General features: G+C 39.7%; 1 protein-coding gene across 14 annotated transcripts in view; it reads right to left on the reverse strand.

The window, feature by feature from the left end:
- The window catches only part of pds5b (PDS5 cohesin associated factor B), a 194,857-nt gene that overhangs the window by 102,118 nt on the left and 68,679 nt on the right, over nt 1-24,060 (reverse strand). For all 14 annotated transcript variants that reach the window (XM_052026040.1, XM_052026028.1, XM_052026027.1 and 11 more), the window contains 5 exons: nt 21,543-21,658; nt 17,913-18,007; nt 12,263-12,408; nt 10,748-10,899; nt 142-255 (listed from right to left, as the gene is read on the reverse strand). In XM_052026040.1, coding sequence (XP_051882000.1) covers nt 142-255; nt 10,748-10,899; nt 12,263-12,408; nt 17,913-18,007; nt 21,543-21,658 — 623 coding nt within the window. The remainder of the gene's footprint in view (nt 1-141; nt 256-10,747; nt 10,900-12,262; nt 12,409-17,912; nt 18,008-21,542; nt 21,659-24,060) is intronic.

The following is a 24,060-nucleotide window of genomic DNA, read 5'->3' on the forward strand; positions in this document are numbered from 1 at the left end:
AACTCTAATTAGCATTATATAATTGCATACTTTTGTAAAGAGAATATTGTTTTCTTGAAAATTTAGTCAGAGCAAAGAGACAGCAGTGAATAACTCGGAATCATGCACTTGGCATTTAGTCAAACCAATTTTAAAACATACTTCACAGCATTGGTGTCCAGGGTTGCATAAAGATAGTACAAACACTTCATCCTTTCTGAAGTCTCCAAATTGTGAGGCACCATATACTGTGCAAATATCCGTTCAACAAGTAATCTGCAAGTTAGAATTAAAAGCATGTTTAAGAATTTAAAGCACACTTGGTTTGGTTTTAAAAATATTGCAGTATATTGTTCAAATGCAAGTTTTAAAAAGTACAAAAGATGTAACACTTTTAAAACAGTAATTACTTCTGCAAACTATTTGATATTGTGAATAATTGTATAGTGACCAACACTGCACACAAGAGGTCACTCTTCCAATTCAGGGACAAATTCATCTGGCTAAGCATACATAGTAAACCCTCCAACATTGATTGTTTGTATTCACACAAAAATAGCCATGATATCTTTTCATCTGTAGGCGAGTGGATTGTCCTATCATTTTTCTGACATTTTGTACCCTGGTTGAGCAGTTCTGCATTCTGCAGTATTCAAAGAGATTAAGTACATATGCTAAGCAAAAGAGCAGTTTATGATTATATGGTGTATGTAGATTACACTGAATAGCTAAATCAGATAGACATTTTGAAATAAAGCAGGGTGAACGTCTTAAACTCCATCTTTAAAGGGCTTGCATTTTTAAAGAAAAATAAATTTGATTAATGCAGTGCGTCAATTACTGGCACAATATTGTAACTCTACAAAATAGCAGGCCAGAAAATTTCAATGGTGAGCACGTTTTGAAAACTGTAATTTCCCTTCCAATTCCTTTTGGATACCAAGGATTATTTGACAATTTACACAGAGTAAATCCATTTTTAAAATGTCGTCGCGTGCAGAGCCATGGGATTAATTCTGATCAATATTAAAAGTAACTTTGTAAAAGCTTTGGCCAATAGTTTGACTTGTAGATTTAAGAAAGGGCAACTTCAATTAAAATTCTGAATGACTCTGCAATGATAGCTGATGGGTAATGATGTAATTGAATAAAGATAAACTACAGAGATTACAAAATCCCCAATTCAATTTTTGATTTTTTTTACAGGAGCTTGATAAAAGTTACTGCAAATAAATGCTGCACTTAAAATGCATGGAAATATACACTGGAACTAGAGAGGTGCAAAGAAAAAGCTGTTTCTTTATAGAATCTTTAATTGAAAATAGTACTTCATAGACAGGTGTACATAAAGTGGGCTCCAGGATGATATGAAGAATATTAAGAAATGAGACACACAGTTTTACAGATGAACTGGGTTTCCAAACAGCTTTCTGAAGTAGGTGTAGCTAGGCTGCATCTGGAGTACTGCATTCAATTCTGGTTGCCCCATTATAGGAAGGTTGTGGAAGCAATGGAAAGGGTACAGAAGAGGTTTACCAAGACGCTGTATGGATTAGAGAGCACATGCTATTATTAGGAGAGGTTGGACAAACTTGGACTGTTTTCTCTGGAGCGGCAGAGGCTGAGGGGAGACCTAATAGAACTTCATAAGATTATGAGAGGCACAGATAGACAGCTGATAGCTTTTTCCCCAGGGTTGAAATATCTAATACCAGAGGGTATGCATTTAAGGCAAGAGTGGTTAAGTTCAAAGGAGATGTGCAGGGGAAGTATTTTTTTTAAAAAAAGAGTGTGGGTGCCTGGAATGTGCTGCCAGAGGTGGTGGTGGTGGAGGTGGAGGCAAATATGATAGAGGCATTTAAAAGGCTCTAAGATAGGGACATGAATGTACAGAGAATGGAGGAATATGGACACTGTGGAGGCAGAAGGGATTAGTTTAGTTAGGCACTTAATTACTAGTTTAATTTGTTCAGCGCAACATCGTGGGCTGAAGACCCTGCTCTTGTGCCTATTCAATGTAACAGCTAAGACAAATGAAGGAATCCCCAGAAAGTAAGGTGAAGGTGTCCTAAGGTCCTGCTACAACAGGCCAAAAATAAGAAACAAAAGCCTTGGATGGGAATGAATGCATTAAAGATTTCTCCTAGTTATATACATACATTAAAGAATTGTTTGCACTAACTTCCCCATCTCAGCTGAATATACTCTCCAAGTTCATTTTTTAACCTCTTGTTCTTCACATGTTCTATTGTAGCTATGCACTCTATGGAACAGATGTGACTGCCAAGAGAAAGCTGGATTGAAGTCTCAAATTTTACACTTGCTGTATTAATTGGCAGATAGCCAATGCACATCACAAAAGATAAATAGGACTTAGTGCAGGGCAGCGTACACACAAAAGTTCTTTTTAGGCTATGGAGTTCATGGAAGGTGGTGAACAGAAAGACAATAATGCTCCCTGAAATGTCAAGTTCAAAAGGTGGCAAAGCCAAGCATAAAAATTTTAGCAGCAGAGGTTAAGATGGAATAGAGGTTGTAGCATTTTGTTATCATGGAGAGGATACAGATGTGAAACTTGGCTCAGGGTTAAACAGCACATGAATGCTCTGCTTTAGACCAAGTCAGTGGTTGGGAAAGGAAATAACAAAGTAATAGTTAGCTTTGAGCCCACTGTTCAATTTAATCAAACCATAACTAATCCTCACTTCAACCCTCTTTTTGCCACATTTGATTCATCTATTAACACCCTTAATTAAAGGAAAAGACAAAGCATATTCTGTATTTCCACTAACATTCATTAGAAAAAGCATTTTCTAATTTCACTCCTAAATGATCTAGTTCTAATTCTAAAGATTGTGTCCTTCTGCCAGATTTTCCAGAAGAACTACTTTGTCTGGTCTACTACTATCAGGTAGTTTTTTCAAACAGCTTGATCATCTCTTAAGTATATTAACTCAAGGCAATACAAGCTAAGTTTTTCAACCTCCAGATAATGTCCTCATTACTCAACGTTTTAAGTCAAGGATCATCCGCTGAATGTGCAGTGTACCAATTTCAAGCACTCTACAGGGCTTTGATTAGTCCATCTGAAATAATGTGTACTAATATTTAGAGGCAATGCAGCTTAAGTTCTCTAACTTGATCCCTGGAATGACGGATTTGTTCCATGATCCTATGAAAAAAGATTGAATATAATGGGCCCATATCATCAGGAGCCTTAGAAAACCAAGCTGTGATCTTATTAAAACATAGAAGATTCTGAAGGGGCTTCACAAGGTAAAGGGCTTAATCGTAGGATAAGGTGGCAGCCACTTAACATTCAAAGAGGAAGAATCTCATTTCTCAAAATGCTGTGAATCTTTGAAATTTTCTATCCCAGATCACCGTAGACATTAAGTCTTCAGGCACATAATAAGCAAAGGCAGACAAATGGAATGGTATAGTGGTGTAGCTAGCGGAGCTGCTGCCTCACAGCTCCAGTGACCCAGGTCCAATCCTAACCTCTGGCGCTGCCTGAGCAAGGGTTACGAGTCCTTTCTGTGACTGCATAGGTTTCCTCCAGGTACTCTGGTTTCCTCCCACATCCCAAATATGGGCAGGTTTGTAAATTAATTGCCACTGTAAATTGCCCCTGGTATGCAAGTGAGTGGTGGAATCTGTGGGGAGTTAAGGGTGAGTATAGAGACTACAGGGATTAGTGCAAGATTGGTGTAATTGCATGATTCATGCAGACTTGATGGGCTGAAGGGTCTGTTTCTTTGCTCTATGACTAATCCATTTGAATAGAAGGGGAGTTAAGATTATTTGGAGTTAGATAAGAATATTGAGCTGTGGCCAAGGATCAGATGAGCCATGATCTTACTAAATGGTGAAGTAGGCTCAAAAGGGGACAATGTGACTCAATGTTGCTCCATTTTCTCATGTTTAGGTGTATCTATCTTGAGGAACCATGTTGAAATATTACTTGTCAAACAGATGAGGTAACAACTTCCTTTCACATTCCAGTCATACTGCTTTTAACACCAAATTTTCAAGAGGCTTTTGACATTTTGTTTTATACATGTAAATTAGCTTTTAGTGTTTTGAGGATGCAGACATTCAAATACCATGGTTGCTCTTCAGTTTCTATCAGCGTTTGAAATGATGATAGAACTGTTAGAAAGGCGGCCAACTTTGCATTGTGGAACCATTCACATTAGCTTTGGTGTTCCCTGGATATTAACCAAGCAATCTGACAATGTAAAGGCAGTCCTGAAAGCATGGATACACAGGTTGGCATTAACAACTATAATCTAGAATTTCAAAAGAGATTTGTTGGGAGGCAAATTTTGGAAAGGTAGTCATCCTATTCCAAATGATGAAGTGGAATGCATGATATATAGGAAAAGAAGATTTGTGGGGAAATGGAATAGTGAATCTGGAGGTGTGTCTAGATGAGTTACAGGTAGGACCAATATGTGACACCCATGTATCAGTTTTACTGTATGGAAGACCCTCTTGATGTGTCAAACCTCTGTGAAGAGTCAGCTTGATCCATCCCAGTAACTTCTGGCGAGGGCTCATCTATTTTTGAAAATTACATTTTCTCCCCCCTCAGCTCCAATGACAATAATACTTAAAAGCAGGCAGAATGGGAAAAATTCAACTTGGCAAATTGTTGATATTCTTCTGTGGATCTTTTACAATCAACGTCAATTTATCATTTAAGTGGTTATAACACAGTATAGTATGGAATATAAACATCACTAATGCATTATGCTACAATATATCTGATAATAGGTACTCATCTATTATTAGATATATTGTAGCATAATGCATGTGATATTTAATGTAAACTTTTAGCTCATTTATTTCTAGAATCTGATGTAGTCCAATGTACTCTGTCGACAGTTAACACGCGAGTTATTCTTTCATGTTACCTGGGAAAGGAATGGTAGAAACCACCTGCTCTGTGACAAGCTGGTGGTGAGCAGGGCTTCTGCTCACCTGGTGATGGTTATGCCAAGTGACAGCCACACCCACTGCTGAGGCCTCCATTTCACTTCTCTAATACAGCTTATAACCTTGGCCTCCAGCTCCTATTAACAATGGCAATGTTCCCCCCTCCATATTCCAGCTTCCAAGTTCCAGTGCCTTAAGCCTCCAGACCTCTGCTCAGCAAAAGCCATGGCCCGTGCTGTCTCTGGCCCCTAACTCTAGCTTGTCTCACTGCATCCAACTCCTGGTTGCTGCTTTGATATCTCCATCAATTTCATTATCATGCCACAAATTATTAGGCAGAAAGAACTTCTTCCTGTGGAGATTTGCAAAGTTTGTTGGGTGTTGAAGATCAGAAGTAGCTGCTGTCTGGATCTGTGCAAACCAGGAATGAGGGGTGGGAAACTTCCTTCAGTGCCAAGGGATAATGGGGCGAATCCTAGCCAACTGTTATTCAGCACAGGACAGATCAGGACAGCCCCAATCAAATGAGGATTGTTGGCCATCCTTGTTAGGGATAGAATTGCACTTCATGATGGCTGAGGTGTCGAGAGTCGTTTCTTCCAATAATCATTTTAAATGAGCACTTGAGCCATGTAAGAAAACTGAGAACAAATGTTCCACCCTGACTTGGAAGACAAATGGGGAAACGTATCTTCTTAAAATGCAAAGCTAATTCAATAGAAGAGATAGAAAATTTCTTTAAGGATGAAAATTTGAAGACTCCAGAAAGTAGCAATTCAAAATGTATTTCACAGGGGTGAAATTATTTTTGTCAGCGAGTATACTTTGGCACTAAAAGTAACCGCATCCACAGCTGTGAAAACAAATATTATTGAAAGAGTAAACATTCTTTTCTGGGGTGATGATGGCAATTTTTGTGAATTACTCCACATGCACCCAATACACAAGCTCGATGAGATCTTTCAAAAATTAAACAACATGTCACTTATCCCAGACTGAAAAAAAATCTGCAGAATGCCACGGGGGTGCTTTTTTTTAAATCTATGCACAAAGAAACACCTATGCCAAAGACTGGAACTAATCCTTGTGATCTCAAACTGACCTATCAAAATGTTGTGCTATATGTACTTTTTGGAAGAAGTTACAAGTGGCATGTAATAGCAACCGATATTGGGAAAGTCTTTTCAGAAAATTCCTCAGGATTGAGTATAACTTGTTTCCACTCAAGTTTTGTGGTACTGAAGGGGTCAGGATTTAAGACATGTCCAGGTGGGTCAGGATGTGCTCGACTGATGGGTGGGTAGTTTGAGAGGTGATGTGCTCCTCTCACCATTTACATCTGGCTTCTGTCCACTCCAAACAAATAGACTAAGTCAAGGGCTGGGGACTTCAGCAAGTCAGTTGGGATTTTACAATTTTTGACAAGGAAGCTTTGAAAATATACTTGAATCTATTCCTCTATCCACCTGTGTCTGCTTTGGGAGTCTGGTGTCTGACATGCAAGCTACCTTGCCAGTCCATCAAAGCCCGTCGAGTGTAATAATTGCACATGGAATAGTAACTAATATAGGAAAGTATAAAGTTGATAATGGCTGAATTTGTAAATTATTACAATCAATACATCTTTACATAAATTTACAATTTTATGGATGGCAATCCACAAACCACGTAATCTTCTATTACATACTAGGCATTTTGGTACAATGGTGCCAGTATGCTGTGGTTATAAAACAGACATAGGAGGCATAATCATAAATAAATACTCTTCACTTCCCTCATTTTCTATCACCACAGTAAAAGAACAAAGCTTAAAAAAAAACAGTACGTTCACTGAATGAAAGGCAAAACTATCACAAACAAAATAAATATACATGTTAATGAAAAAGATCCAGGGCAAAAAAAAAATCAAGGCAATGGCACTGAGATTTTCAGATTATGCTGCAGTACTGTTCATTAGAAACTACTTCACAATGTAAATTAGTACAAAGTCAATCTGTTAAAATGGCAGTGGAGTTAGAAGTTTTGTCTTCCAAGCGGCAAATTCTCACAGCTACAAACCGGTAAGATTCCATCTCCTTTGTATAATCTATCACAGAACAAAAAAAATGTTCAGCACTTTTCCATTATATTTTAAATAGGGTAAGTTTCAGGAATTAAAAGAAATAGGTACCAATGCCGCAGGCAGAAACAGGGATGAGGTCCTGCAAAGGGATTTTAGGGAGCTAGGTAGAAAGTTATAAAGCAGGATTTCCAGGGTTATCATCTCAGGATTGTGAGGTGAGAAATAGATACATAGTGCAGTTCAATATGTAACTAAGGAGCTGGTGCAGGAGTGAGGGATTCAGATTTATGGATCATTGGGCTCTCTTCCGAGGAGGTGGGACTGGTACAAACAAGACTGTCTGCATCTGAACTGGAGGGGAACTAATACCTTTGCTGGAAGGTTTGCTAGTGCTACTCAGGAGGGTTTAAACTAGAGTGGCGGGGGAAGGGAAGCACAGCAGCAGGTGGTAGAGCTGAAGGCAAGAAAAATGGTATAACGAGACTGAAGGGAAGGACAGCAAGGGGCAGGCTAATAAACATAGTGGGTGGGACCGATGGGCTGAAATGTGTTTATTTCAACGCTAGGAGTAAGGAGGATGAACTTAGAGCCTGGATCAGTACATGGAATTATGATGTTGTTGCCATTACAGAGACCTGGTTGCATGACAGACAGGACTGACAGCTCAATGTTCCTGGATTCCTTTGTTTTAGACATAATTGGGGGGGGGGGGGGGGGGGGTAAAAGAGGTGGAGGGGGTCACACTACTGAGAAGGGAGAATGTCACATTCTACTCAGAGGACACACTGCAGGGCTCATCCACAGAGGCAATTTGGGTGGAGCTCAGAAAAAAGGTGCAATTATGCTGATGGGATTATATTAGAGGCCTCCCAATAGCTACCGCAAGGTGGAGGAACAGATATGTAGACAGATTATGGAACGGTGCAGAAACAACAGTGTTGTCATAGTGGGGGACTTTAACTTCCCCAGTATTGATTGGAACTTCCTTAATAGAAGAGGCTTAGGTGGGGTGGGATTTCTTCAGTGCTTTCAAGAGAGGTTCTTGAAACAGTATGTGGAGAGTCCAACTAGAAGAGAAAAAATACTGGGCCTGGTTTTGGGAAATGAGCAAGGCCAGGTGAGAGACCTGATAGTGGGTGAATATTTTGGGAATAGTGACCACAACTCATTATGTTTTAAGGTAGTTATGAGTAATAATAAAATCGGATCTTGCGGGAAGGTACTAAATTGGGAGTGGGCAAATTATGATAGGATAAGACAGGAGCTAAGAGGTGTTGATTGGGAGCAGCTGCTGTCAGACAAGTCCACATCTGACATGTGGGAGTTGTTTAAAGACCAGCTGAGCAGAGATCAGGATTGGCATGTTCCAGTAAGGAACAAGGAAAAAGATGATAAGGTAAGGGAACCTTGGTTGACCTAAGGGGTCTTAAATTTAGTCAGCAACAAAAAAAGGAAGCATATGTACAGTTTAGGAAACTAAAATCAGACTGGGCCCTTGTAGAATACAAAGATAGCAGGAAAGTGCTCAAGCAGGCAACTAGGAAGGCCAAAAGGGGCCATGAAATGTCAGGATCAAGGAGAATCCCAAATCATTTTATACTTATATTAAGAAAAAGAGGAGAACTAAGGAGAGGGTAGGTCCACTTAAGGATAAAGGAGGGAATTTGTGCTTGGAGTCAAAGCAAGTGGCTGAGGTACTAAACGAATACTGTGTCAATATTTACTGAGGAGAAGGATTTGGAGGATAGTGAAAGCAGAATGGGGCATGCTCATGTGCTGGGACATTTTAAGATTGAGGGGGAGGTAGTACTGGGTCTCCTGAAAAGCATTGAGGTGAATAAGTCCTCGGGGCCTGATGGCATATATTCCAGAATATTGAAAGCAGCAAGTGAGAAGATTGCTGGGGCTTTGACAAAGATCTTTGTGTCCTCACTAGCAATAGGCAAGGTCCCAGAGGGCTGGAGAGTAGTAAATGTGCTTTTGTTCAAGAAAGGAAATAGGGATAATCCAGGTAACTATAGGCCAGTGAGCCTCACGGCAGTGGTAGGGAAGCTATTGGAGAGGATACTGATGGAGAGGAGTTATGTGCATTTGTAAAGGCCATTGCTTAGGGACAGTCAGCATGGCTTTGTGTGGGGCAGGTCATGCCTTACAAATTTGATTGAGTTTTTTGTGGAGGTGACAAAGGTGCTTGACGAGGGTAAGGCAGTGTACGTCATCTACATGGACTTTAGTAAGGCATTCAGAAGATAAAGATGCATGGGATCCAGGGTGAACTGCAAGTTTGGATTCAGAACTGGCTTGCCCAAAGAAGACAAAGTAGGGGTGGAAGGCTGTTATTCTGATCGGAGGTCCATGACCAGTGGTGTTCCGCAAGGATCGGTGCTGGGACCTCTGTGTTTATGATATACATCAATGATCTGGATGAAAATGTAGATGGGTGGATTAGCAAGTTTGCTGATGTCACCAAGATTGGTGGAGTTGTGGGCAGTGTAAAAAACAATCAAAGAATAAAGTGGATATAGATCAGTTACAGATATGGGCAGAGAAGTGGCAGATGGAGTTTAATCCGGGCAAGTGTGAGGTGTTGCACTTTGGGAGGTCAAATGAAAGGAGAAAGTATACAGTTAATGGTAGACCCCTTAACAGCATTGAGGTACAGAGGGATCTTGGGGTCCAGGTCCACAGTTCACTGAAAGTGGCAATGCAAGTGGATTAGGTGGTAACGAAAGTGTATGGCATGCTTGCCTTCATTGGTAGGGGTGTTGAGTATAAGAGTAAGGAAGTCATGCTGCAGCTGTATAAAACTTTATATTGTGTGCAGTTCTGGTCACCCCATTATAGGAAGGATGTGGAGACTGTGGAGAGGGTGCAGAAGAGGTTTACCAGGAGGCTGCCTGGATTAGAAGATATGAGCTACAAGGAAAGTTGGAAAAACTTGGGTTGTTCTCCCTAGAGCGTCAGAGACTGAGGGGAGACCTGATAGAGGTTTTTAAAATTATGAGAGGCATAGATAGGGGAGACAGTCAGAATCTTTTCCCCCCAGTGTAGAAATGTCAAACACCAGAGGACACACTTTTAAGGTCAGAGGGCGTAAGTTGAAAGGGGATATGAAGAGTGAGTTTTTTTATGCAGAGAGTGGTAGGTGCTTGGAATTGGTTACCAGGGGTAGTAGTGGAAGCAGGCAGTTTGGTGGAACTTGAGAGGCTTTTAGATAGACACATGAATATGAAAGGAATGGAGGGATATGGATGATGCACAGGAGGAGGACATTTGGTATAAACTGGCATCAAGAAGAGCATAACATCATGAGCTGAATGGCCTGTCCCGTGCTGTACTGTTCTATGTTCTAAATAAGTCAGCAGGTCGGACAGTATTTAGGCAGAGAGAAGGTTGGTTATCTTTCATTATAAATGGAAGGTGCTATAACTGGACAGAGCCAGAGAAAACGAACAGCAAATAAGCAGTCTGTAATATGTTACCAGGATTTTTCATTTTAGGTTTACAAAATCTGCTGTAATTTGGTGGTAAAAATTTTAATATTCTCCTGCAATAGTGTAATCACAATGTAAAAGACCTATAGTGTCACCAATTATTAATCCTAACATGGCAGGGAATTGATTTAGTCATCTCTCGTGAATGTTTGAATAAGCATTATGCAGGCATTTTAACTCTGTATAACAGGTACAATAACTTTCATTTCTTTAATAGTTAGAATTGCTACAATCACCTGCATTACATTTACGTCCAAAAGTTATCACGTACTTGTCATCAATGCTGTTTTGATAGTATATATGCAGAAGTTTGTCCTTAATCCATGAAATCTGTTTGGAAGCCTCTTTTCCTGCCTCGGCTTGTAAACAATACTTTTTATAGATCTGTGCCAGCCCCATCATAGCTTCTCTTCTTACTCTCCACTGGGGAGGAAAAAGAAGTATTACTTTAGAAACATGAAACCATATGCATTTGTATTTACTGCACAACAAAAAATAATGAAACAAGCATAAATGTATGCAGCTTGTTTTTATTCTATTTAAAAGGTGCGTGTGCGTGTGTGTTGGGGGGAGAGGGGGTTCATAGTTGCACAATTCTACTGAAAAGCAGAACAAAAAAAAATCATTGCAAGATTACACAATTGGCATCCACGGTAAAAGGCTACGAACAATTGGATAAATTTGTGAACAGTATCCCCGAAGAATTCTGAGCCTTGATTTAAAAAAAACTTCAACTCTTATTGTGATTATTACATTGTATACATGCATTCACCAAATGTTTGTTAAACTATAAAAAGATGACACTGGAAACCCCATTGTGATAGCATTCAAGAGACCTGGATTCTGATACAAGCCCAGAAAGTCAGCTAAAATGTGGCAGGCTGTGGATATTAAATGTTCCCAATTCTTACATAGGCAACTTCATGGAGGATTGTACGATAGTCATAGAGACAAAAAGCCTTCAGCCCATGCTGACCATCATCCACCCATTTACACTAATTCTAAATTAATCCCATTTTTAAAAAAATGTTTTCCCCACATTCTTGTCAACTCCTCCAGATTCTACAACTCATCTACATACTAAGGGCAATTTACAGTGGCCAATCAACTTACCAACCTGCACATATTTGGAATGTTGGAGGAAACCAGAACACTCAGGAAACTTATGTGATAACAGGGAGAACATGCATACTCCCCACAGACAGCATCCAAGGTTAGGATTTATCCCAGATCTTTGGAGATGTGAGGCAGCAGCTCTACTAGTTGTGCCACTGTGCTGCCCCAAGTAGGAAGAAAACTAAGGTAGCGTATTCAGCTATTTCGTAAGTACATACTAGCTTCTTTGTCCATCAGCACAATTGACAGAATGCCTATATAACTGACAATTAAAGAAATCTGTATTCCTATCTTGTTCTAGTCTCTTAACTCTGGATAAAGAAATAACTTCCAAACATTGGTGCAATGCATTGAAGCACAAAATTTGCTAAACATTCAATGACGAGAAGCAATTTTTAAAAATCTGGTTCACTGTATAATATTCAAGTGACATATCTAAGAGTTTAAAAGCTGAGCCCTGGCAATCCCCAAAATTAAGGAAGGAAAACTGTAATGAAAGAAGAGAATAAAGGAAAACAAAGGCCTGCTATTCCAAACTGTAAACTTCATGGAGAGTAATAGCGGAAATGTTTGGGGTCAGTGGGTGGTTGGTGATGTAATCCCTGCTTAAAAAAAATTAAAGTATGCAGCACAGGGAAGCATTTTAAAGAAAAAACTCAAATCTTCTCACCCGTTTGTCTAATGTCCTCTCTCTTACAAAGTTTAGCAGCTGGTCATTAACAAGTGAGAGATCCTTTTTAGCAGCAGTTACAATGGATACAATGACATCATGTCTTATCGCTTCTTCAGGATCATGTGATCTGACTTTGAGAAACTCTGCAATAGATAATAGTCATATTTTTACTGCTCAACTCAACTTCAACCACAAAATGCCAAATACCAGTTTTCAACATTAAGCCACTACCTCTACTACCTTCCAAAATTTAGTAAAATGCTGCATTCATATTCCGATAAAGACAATCTACCCTGGAATCTCATTATTGCTTTTGTTTTAAATGGTTCAGAAGACATTAGTAATAATAAGCCTTTACTAAAATTAGAACCTGTAAGGAACCTCTGCAACTGTACCGAAACTCCTATGAATTGTGATAATCCAAATTTCACTTTTATTCTTGCTTTACAGTAACAAAGATAAGACTATTTTATAGAAAACAACCTGCAATGTTTAAATATTATGGATTAATGAAAACCATGTGAAAGAGACTGTAAAATAGCAATCCTCAAAATAGGATAAATAAACTGAGGCTTCAAGGACCATTTGTTGTCTCATGGTTTGAGATCATACATAGTGTGGATTACAAGAGCAACATGCATTCAAAAAGTACCCAGTAGTTGTTGTTAATTTACTGACATGCTTTACATTACATTTTTATTAGCAACTTAAAACACTAAAACCTTAAAACACAAGAAATGTGCAATAAGCAACTGAAACAAATAACACAAAGCTTGATATGGATTCATTTATTACACTGTCAGTAAAATATGTAAATAATCAGTAGTGCAATATTTGGAGGGTTCAACATGTAAGATTAAAGTCAGATAATAAACTTAGAATGAGGTTACATATCCTGCCTTTCCATCAGGCAATCAAGCCACATCCAACTTTCTGGTCTGAATTGCCAAATTATCTCAATGTTCTCGTACAAAATTATGAGGAATTTAATATGTACAGGCTATCCCTGGGTTAAGAATGCCCAACTTATGGACATTCCCTACATATGAAAGAGTTCCCATAATATTATTAAATTCAAAAGTCTGACTTATGTACATACGTTCATTCCTACGAACAGCAGAAATAGTACGTCTCACTCTCTGCTTTCAGTAATTGTTGCTTCTTATCAACCTTATGTGCTTTTGATGCCATTCATTACAATACTGTGGAGGTATGGTTACCATATTGAGTGATTTTTGTGTATTTTGCAACTTATAGACAAAATCAACTTAGGAATGTCTGTTAAAATGGAACCCATTTGTAACCCGGGAATGGCCTGCATATGAATTTCACACATTTCACCTACAAAATTTAGATTTGATAGTTTTCTAAAATATATTTGGAAATAGTGAATTATGGAGTTGAGCTGAATCAAAATGGCTTTTGCCACCAATTCCAAAACATCACTGCAGTTTAACATCAGCCATTCCTATTGGGCAATCAAAATCCCCAATAATTAGAATGCGGATTCCCAACCTGGAAATTTAGTAGTAAAGTAATTATTTATATATTTTTTTAAACTTTATTTTAGTGCTTTTTACTTGTTCATATCTTTTCTTTTACTTTCAGAATTATTTAAATCAAATTTAATGGTTTTAAGTTATCCTCTTCTATCAGACACTGTAAAGCTTTAACAAAGCCATGGCAACTTAGAAAGAGGCAAAGCTCCATCTCAGCCTTGCCTCGTTAAGGACTAACAAGGAATTCCAGGGGTGGGAAGTTCAATAATGGGACAGTCAAGGCCTAGTCATTCCTTATTACAACTCGCCACCTGTTTGTGTAATGTTGAGGGCCAGGTGATAGGGACTCATGCATTTTTACCAATTAAGTATAAATGAGGAAGAGTGTATAGTGGGGGGTGAATGGAAGCAGAATCTAGCTTGATTTGGTCAGTTATATAATGCCATGCAATCCACATGGGTGAAGTGTGCAAATAAGGAAACATTGCAGGAATGAGGCAAATCACTATCTGATCACTGCTGACTTTGAATTCAGAGCTGAAGTTTCAGTATCAGACTAATTACTAGGTAGAACTAATAACAGCAGGGGAAAACTACACTGACAAAACATTGCCGTTATTAGAATACATGGGTTATACAGTGCACAGCAAAAGGACCCCATTACTCACCTGGTATGTTTTATTTACTTTACATGATGCAAATTAGGCTCCTAAAATAGCTAATTTGGCAAAGGTGATTTTTTTCTTTCTTCTATTTTTCTCTAAGTCATGCCACTAAGCAACTCCTTAAGCAATAACAGCTCACAATCACTACTGCTACACAGCACTTGTACTGAGCCAACCACTTTAAGGCCATAATAAGTGCAAGGCAAAGGCTGAATTTTCTGCAAGTAGTTCAGGTCTTGACCTCTCACAGTCTATCCACAAGTCTGAAATCAGGAGCTTGATGAAATATTCAGCACCTGCCTAAGAACAAGTCCAATAGCACTTGAGAAACACAATCCAAAACACTACAGTTTGCTTGTTGGCATCAGTGATCACGTTCAATAACATCCTCATCAGCAGCACTCAACAGCTGCAGTGTAATTGATCTATAGGGTGTACAGCAACAACTCAACAGTCTAACATGACTGGATCATCCTCTGCTGAGAAGGACAAGCCATTTTGACTTCGGCACACCATCAAATTCTTCAAGAAAGAAGTCACACCAGTTCTTTCATTGCCAGAGGACTGATATTCTGATACATCCAACTGATCTGGATCACACTAAACCTGTCCCATAGCACCTCACTGCTGCCCCCCAAAGCCATGAACTATGGATAGCAAGGTCCACCCACAGACACTCCTTATAATCCATGCATCAGAAACCTTTTTCACCATTTCCAAACATCTCTGATGATCAAACATTAATATTTCAATTTTAATTTTTTTAATAGTCAATGAAAAATTTAGAAACCCATTAAACTGCAATTAAATAAAAACAAAAACTTCCATTTGGCTTTTAAATGAAACCCAGCATCTTTTTCCAATAAAACGGGGCAATATATGCTGGTTACGGCAGGACTAAAACTGAAACTTATCTAGCCTCTCATTTCTGCCCCAGCATTCAAGCACGAGTCCAGGAATGGAGCAAGAGGTTAGATGAGTGCACGTTTATCTTCCAGTCTTCCACGCTGCAATGAATAGGAGCAGAAGTCCAGAATGCACTACTATACATACCGCAATGAGCCAGTGGTGTTCCACTACCAGCTAGTCAGAAGTATGTTTTGGTCCAATATGAGAACACTTATCGAATGAAGCAGTTTGAAATGATTAGAGAAAAATGTCTCTAATAATAGTGATGCATCAAGCTCAACTTCATATTTTAAAAAAATACCCAACATATTTGGATTTCATACACAAACAGCAAAATAAAAGTTACAATGTCATTCATGCAATTTGAATTGCATTTTGACTTTCATCACCAAAAAAAAATCAATAAAACTCAGAGGAGGAGCAACATGATTTCATTTCAGTCCTGGAAGTACAAAATACCTTCAAATTGTTTTGTTCATATCCATTTTCAAAATGGAAAGTAAAATTTAGAGTCTTTACTATACAGGTCCTTGACACCTTACAAACGCCCGACTTATGTGCAGCCTGTACATATGATCGAGTATTTGGGAGACCAGCAGGATGGATTTGCCAGCTTCTGCTGTGTATGAACTTGGTTCGCAGCCGCACTTCAGATTTACAAGCAGTTCAGGGAATGGAACACTGTAGTAACCTGGGGAGGACCTGTAAATATTTATAAATTCATTTTCCACGAACCACATATGAATGAAGCTTCTTTGTTTCCAGCAGGAATGTATCTTAAATCCTCAAAGGAGACTTCAAATTTTCAACACCATTCTCATCAAGAATGAATTTATACATTCCTTTTTAGAGTTGAAGCCATTAATTACTTCAGCTGTGAATGTTTTCAACACATTTTTGATACAATGAGGACTATTGGGCAATTCTTGCAGTTCATTATCACTTGAGGTTAATTAATTTTCTACACACAGTCTAGCCTATATATAAACACAATTCAAAAATCACTGAAACTGCCCACATCCTTTCAGAAATTTAAAGACCCAGTTCACAATTCCCATAATCTTGCCTCTAATAAAAACCCAGTTTAATTCAGAATCTCTTTTCATAAAGATCAATAGAAATCCATGTATGCTGTTCATATGCAGTAATTCTTCCTTCTCAATACTGAAATTTCAAGTCCTCAAAGAATAATCAAAACATCACACCCAGATCCAAATATTTATTAAATTACCTGAAGATTTATTTTAAAATCTGCACATCAACACCTCCCAAATTTGTGCCTTTCTCTTCTGCTGTGTCCTGTTTGAAACTCTTCCAATTAGCCTTCTCTCCCTGAAGCACTCAAATAGCCCTAACCCAAAGTCATAAGTAACAATAAAAGTACAAGAGATAAAAGTACCCTCAATTAGACATGGAATTAAAATCCATTTTATTCTCTGATCTTTGTGGGGTACATCTTACAATGTGCAGCCAGCTACCCAGCTTTGCCAGTCTTGTGTCATTTATTTATGCACCTTCTGGGGTTCAATCTTCCAATGGGAAGTTGCCTCCCTGTTGACTAGGGAATCAGAAAATCTTCGATTACGTAGGGACCACTGACCACAAATGGCTAGCCCACCCACAAATGGCATTGACAGCCAGCAAGACCCACATCCAGGATCACTGGCTGTCAAAGCAGTCTAATGACCAACAACACAACAGACAATTCTGATGAAGAGTACTTGAACTGAAACATTAACTCTGTTTCATTCCCCGTGTACAATTTCTTTCTGTTTCAAGAATATATGGCAACACTATTGCCAAGTCCCCAGTTATCAGCATTCTGCTGACCAGAAACACAATTGGACCAGTCACATAAATACAGTGGTAATGAGAACAAGTCAGAAGTTGGATATCCTGTGGTGAGTGACATTCCATTCTTTATCTAGATGAACCTGTTGAAGTATTCCAGAACACTGTGGTAAAAGGAAAAACCATTCCATGATTTACAAGACACCAATCAGGAGAGTGATGGTATACCCTCCACTTATCTGTGTAAGTGCAGCTCCAACAGTTGAAGAAGCTCAACACCATCTAGGGCAAGACAGCCAGATTGATTGGCACCCTGACCACCATGCTAAACATTAATTCCCTCCATCACTGCTGTAAAGAGACCGCAATGTACATCTTCTACAAAGTTCAATGTGGTACTCACCTAAGCTACTCTGATAGCATCTCCAAAACCCACAATCTTTACTATGAAGAAGGTTAAAGACAGACACATCAGAACACCACCTTCAGCTGGTTTCCCTCCAACTCTCATGCTGTCTGGACAATACATCACCATTCCTTCATTGTGACTGGGTCCAAAATCTGGAACACTCTATCCAACAGTGTCATGATAGCTCCTTCACCACAAAGACTGCAACAATTCAAGATGGTTCGCCACCATTTTCAAGATACAATAGGATTTAACTATACTGTCCTTGCCATCAAATCTCCATATTTGTGATGACACAAACATATTTCTTTCTTTTTTCTATTAGTTAAGAAATCAGTACATTCTTTACAAATTAAAGTCACTTGTATACTTACCAGTAAGGTCTTTTGCTAAATCCGGATGGTTCATAAGACAGTGGCTTGCAAACTTCACACATTCAAGACGGATAGGAACATGGATGTCATTGAATCTACAGGAAGAATTGTAGAAATAATGCAAAGATGGAAACAGTTCATTGAATTGGAAATCTATTTAATGTGCACCTTCAGGTATATTTTCTTATCACCAATTGGAATCATGAAAATCATCAGTAGTCCTTAAGTGGAGTACACCAATAATGGTTTAATGCACAACAATTAACTGCAACAGTTGTTGGGCAGCTGGAGCAACCATACAGAGTTGCTTTTCTTATAACATTAAAATTATTATAAACGTATGTGATTATATCTGAAATGTCTCACATTTTCAGCATGCGAAGTGCTTCTCTTTAGTTGAAGGTAATTTGTCAGCTGAACCTACACTAACTGCAGACTGGTTACTACAAAGGAAGCAACAACTGTTCAGCAAAATGTGATGATTTTTATGCAATTCTTGATCTATAAAGAATTGCTATAAAGGTTGAACATCACTGAACCAAATCTGCACCGTAGAAAAAGCCTCGGTCAATGCATGTCAGCATTTATATGCTCTACTCAAGCCCCATTCATCCTCGAATTTACATCATTAACCTCTGCTCCCTTTTCCCTCAGATGCTCATCTTGTTTTCCTTAAATGCATGTATGTCTGCAGTATCAATTGTGGTTACAAGTTCTCCATTCCTGCCACTCTCTGGGCAAGGAAGTTTTGACAAAATCCCAACAGAATTTCTTGCTGGGTGTTGAATTCATAGTGCAGACACAAAGAATGTTTCTGCTTATCAAAACTGGTCAAATTTTTTTTTAAGAGAACACAATTACTCTTTAGCCAGATCCTGCTACTACATCCTTTCCTGAAACCTTGTACTTCCATCATTATCTTTGTACAGCATTTAAAAAACTCGAGTATCTTTATCTAGATTACAAAACAGTGACCAAAACTGTGCACTGTACAGGGGCATCAGTTTTCCATCACACTACCCCAGGTGCCAATTTGCAAACAGAATAGAAAGACTAGAGTGGATGTACTAAGCAGACCCAAACAATGTCCAATGAGGGAACATGGCTCAGCAACCCCAGTAAATATTACAATAGTCATTGTGGAATATTCAAGCCAAGCCATCTTCAGCTGCTTTATCAATAATCTTCCTTCCAAGTGAAGACTGTACATTATTCAATTCTATTCACTACTCCTGAGAAAGTGAAGTAGTTGATGCTTGCACATGGCACAATCTGGACAACATTCAGAGACAGGCTGACAGGTGGCAAATAACATGAAGTCACACGTGCCAAGCAGTGAACTTCTGCAATAAGAGTGATGGACACTTACCCTTGACATTCAGAAGACCATCAATATCCAGGGAGCCCCATTGACCAGAATTTCTATTGGACCCGCTACATAAGTACTGCAGTTATAAAGGCAGGTTGGCGGCTGGACATCCTGCAGTGAGCAACTCACTCTCTGAGACGCTAAAGCCTTTACACTACGAACAAGGCACAAGACAGGAGCTCGATGGAATACCTTCCATTTGCCTGGATGAAAGCAGCACGACCACCCAAAACAAAGTTGCTTGCTTGAATACATACTCACCAGCCTAAACATTATTTACCTGCACCACTAGTGTGCTGAGTGTAATGTGTACCTTTTACAAAAACCCTGAAGTTATTTGCTCGAGCAACTGCTCTGATAACAACTCCCAAATTCACAATTTCTACTGCCAAAGACAAAAGTAGAAGAGACATACTGCTACCATACTAACGTGGGAAACAAATTGTAGTTGCTGGTGAAGGAACAGCAAAAACACTGAAAGTACCTTCACCAGCAGAACTGAAGCAACTCAAAGAGGTAGCTCACCTCAACCCTCCTAAGAGCAATTAGAGATAAGCAATAAATCCTGGCCTTGACAGCAACACCCACATACTGCAAATGATTTTTTTTTAAAACTAAGTTGCATACACTAGAGGTTCCTAAGCCTTTGCTGTGAAATCTTTGTAAGCTTTGCCGACTTTTAACCTAAAGTAAATGCATTTCATTTTCAGCAAGCAGAAACCCTGTAGATAGATGTAGCTTTCTCAGTAGCCAGATACGAAGGTTCTTCAAAGGGGAACTTAAAACTTTTACAGATGGTTGACTCCAAAATGTACTGAAGAAAACTCAGCATCCCTTGATCAAATTAGCAAATCTATGCTGGATCTTTTTGCCCATGACGTAATGCTGAAAATCATAACCATCTGCAATGTAAATAATATTGAACAGATTCATGACATCCTTTCATTGTATACAGGCCCCTATAAATGTGAAAATGAAGATATCATTTGTAATTTTTTAAACTTGCAATTCACATGATACTGGAAGAACTTACACTTATCAGCTCCTTTCATGGCTTTAGGACATCCAAAGCACTTTGCAATAATGAGAAACTTTTGAAATATGTCATTGTGTCACCAAACTCCGAGACCTAGGACTCAACACCTTCCCCTGTAACTGGATCCTTGACCTTCTAACAAACAGACCACAATCAGTGAGGATAGGCAGCAATACCTCCGGCACGATTATTCTCAACACTGGTGCCCCACAAGGCTGCGTCCTCAGCTCTCTACTCTACTCCCTATACACTCACGACTGTGTGGCCAGATTCTGCTCTAACTCCATCTACAAGTTTGCAGATGATACCACCGTTGTAGGCTGTATCTCAAATAGCGATGAGTCGGAGTACAGGAAGGAGATAGCTTAGTGGAATGGTGTCATGACAACAACCTTTCCCTCAATGTCAACAAAACTAAAGAGCTGGTCATTGACTTCAGGAAAGGGGACGGTGTACATGCACCTGTCTACATCAATGGTGCTGAGGTCCAGAGCTTCAAGTTCCTGGGAGTGAACATCACCAACAGCTTGTCCTGGTCAAATCACGTAGATGCCACGGCCAAGAAAGCTCACCAGCGCCTCTACTTCCTCAGGAGGCTGAAGAAATTTGGTTTGTCCCCTTTGACTCTCACCAACTTTTACCGATGCACCATAGAAAGCATCCTATCTGGATGTATCATGGCTTGGTACGGCAACTGCTCTGCCCAAGACCGCAAGAAGCTACAGAGTGTTATGGACACAGCCCAGCGCATCAAGGACACCAGCCTCCCCTCCTTGGACTGTGTCTTTACCTCTCGTTTTCTTGGTGTAGCAGCCAGCATAATCAAAGATCCCACCCACCCAGGACATTCTCTCTTCTCTTCTCTTCCATCGGGCAGAAGATACAGGAGAATGAGGGCATGTACCACCAGACTTAAGGACAGCTTCTACCCCACAGTGACAAGACTATTGAACAGTTCCCTTATACAATGAGATGGACTATTACCTATGACCTCATGACCTCACGATCTACCTTGTTGTGACCTTGCACCTTATTGCACTGCACTTTCTCTGTAGCTGTGACACTGTACTGTTATTGTTTTTTACCTGTACTACATCAATGCACTCTGTACTAACTCAATGTAACTGCACTGTGTAATGAATTGACCTGTACGATTGGTTTATAAGACAAGCTTTTCACTGTACCTCGGTACAAGTGACAATAATAAACCAATACCAATACGTACCTTCCCAAGTAACACTGCCACAATGGTTTGTTCTGGGATGCCAATTCAGAATCTTTTGCTCCAAACATTTTTGCCAGCAGCTTAACAACTGCTAAACGTTCTTCATTATCATTGCTCTGTGAATAAGAGAATTGGAGAACTTAATTGCTGTGCACATTTTTTTTATATATACAAGATTCATCACTTATGCACCATCTCATCAAAATAAGCGCTCCCTAACATCATCATTAACAAATGCAATTACTTTGCCACTATTAGTGAAACTTGGTGGCAGGAGGGGCAGGACTGGCAGCTCAATGTTCCGCGGTTCCGTTGTTTTAGACATGATAGAGGGGGAGGTATTAAAGGGGGAGGGGTGGCAATACTCAACAGGGAAAATGTCACGGCAGTGCTGAGAGAGGACATACAGGACGGCTTGACTACCCAGGCAATTTGGGTGGAACTGAGGAATAAAAAAGGGATGACCACGTTAATGGGACTACATTATAGACCTCCCAATAGTAAGTGGGATTTAGAGGAGCAAATTTGTAGATAGATAGCAGACAGTTGTAAGAAATATAAAGTTGTGATAGTAGGTGATTTTAACTTTCCACATATTGACTGGGACTCCCATACTGGATGGGATAGAGTTTGTCGAATGTGTTCAGAAAAGTTTCCTCAATCAATATGTAGAGGTCCCAACTAGAGAGTGCAATACTGGATCTCCTCTTATGGAATGAGACAGGGCAGATGACAGAAGTGTGTAGGGGAACACTTTGGATCTAGTGATCATAATTCCATTAGTTTCAAGATAATTATGGACAAGGATAAGACTGGTCCTAGGGTTAAGATTCTAAACTGGAGGAAGGCCAATTTTGATGGCATCAGAAAGGTTCTGGCAGGTGATTGGGATAGGTTGTTTTCTGGCAAAAGAATGCTTGGTAAATGGGAGGCCTTCAAAAGCGAAATACTGAGAGTACAGAATCTGCATGTTCCTGTTAGAATAAAAGGCAAGGCCAACAGGTTTATGGAACCTTGGTTATCAAGGTAAATTGAGGTCCTGGAAAAGAAAAAGGAGGTATAGGCAGTTAGAACCAAATGAGGTGCTTGAGAAGTATAAGAAATGCAAGAGAACACTTGAGAGAAATCGGGAGGGCAAAAAGAGGACATGAGGTTGCTCGGTCAGACAGGGTGAAAGAGAATCCCAAGGGTTTCTATAGCTATACTAGGAGCAAAAGGATAGCAAGGGACAAAATTGGTCCTCTTGAAGATCAGAGTGGACATCTATGTGTGGAGCAGAAAGAGATGGGGGAGATCTTAAATAAATTTTTTGCATCTGTATTTACTTAAGAAACAAACACAGAGTCTATAAAAATGAGGAAAAAGAGTAAAGAGGTCACCATATCTGCATTACGGAAGAGGAGGTGCTTGCTGTCGAGGCGAATTAGGGTGGATAACTCCCCAGGGCCTGACGAGGTGTCCCCTCGGACCTTGTGGGAGGCTAGTGCAGGAAATTACAGGGGCCCTGGCAGAAACACTTAGAACGTCCTTAGCCACGGGCCAGGTGCCGAAGGACTGGAGAATAGCTAATGTTGCCCAGTTGTTTAAGAAAGGCTCTAAGAATAAGCCAGGAAATTATAGGCCGGTGAGCCTGACATCAGTCTTGGGTAAGTTACTGAAAAGTATTCTGAGGGACAGGATAATATAACTATTTGGATAGACAGAGCCAGATTAGGGATAGTCAACATGGCTTTGTGCCATGGCAGGTAGAGTTTTTTGAGCAGGCTACCAGGAAGGTTGATCAAGGGAAGTGGTGGACGTTGTCTATATGGACTTCAGCAAGGCCTTTAACAAAGTCCCACCTGGGAGGCTGGCCCAGAAGATTAGGTCACTTGGCCTTCAGGATGAAGTTATCAATTGGATTCAATGTTGGCTTAGCAGGAGAAGCCAGAGAGTGGTAGTAGATGGTTGTATTTTGATTGGAGGCCTGTGACTAGTGGTGTGCCACAGGGATCGGTGCTGGGCCCGTTGTTGTTTATCATCTATATTAATGATTTAGATGATAATGTGGTAAACTGGATCAGCAAATTTGCAAATGATACCAAGATTGGGGGCATAGTGAATAGTGAGGAAGGCCATCAAAGCTTGCAAAGTGGTCTGGACTAGCTAGGAAAATGGGCTGAAAAAATGGCAGATGGAATTTAATGCAGACAAGTGCCAGGACAAACCAGGGTAAGACTTGCACAGTGAATAGTAGGGCACTGAGGTGTGTGGTAGAACAAAGGGACCTGGGAATACAGATTCATAATTCCTTGAAGGTAGCATCACAGGTAGAATTGGTTGTAAAGAGAGCTTGTGGCACATGGGTCTTCATAAATCAGGGCAGAGTACAGGAGTTGGGAAGTTATGTTGAAGTTGTAATAGGACGTTAGTGAGGCCAAACCTACAGTATTGTGTGCAGTTCTGGTCACCTACCTACAGGAAAGATAGCAATAAGCTTGAAAAAGTGCACAGAAAATTTACATGGACGTTGCCGGGA

Source organism: Pristis pectinata, chromosome 11, assembly GCF_009764475.1.
Source record: "Pristis pectinata isolate sPriPec2 chromosome 11, sPriPec2.1.pri, whole genome shotgun sequence".
NCBI classification, from domain to species: Eukaryota; Metazoa; Chordata; class Chondrichthyes; order Rhinopristiformes; family Pristidae; genus Pristis; species Pristis pectinata.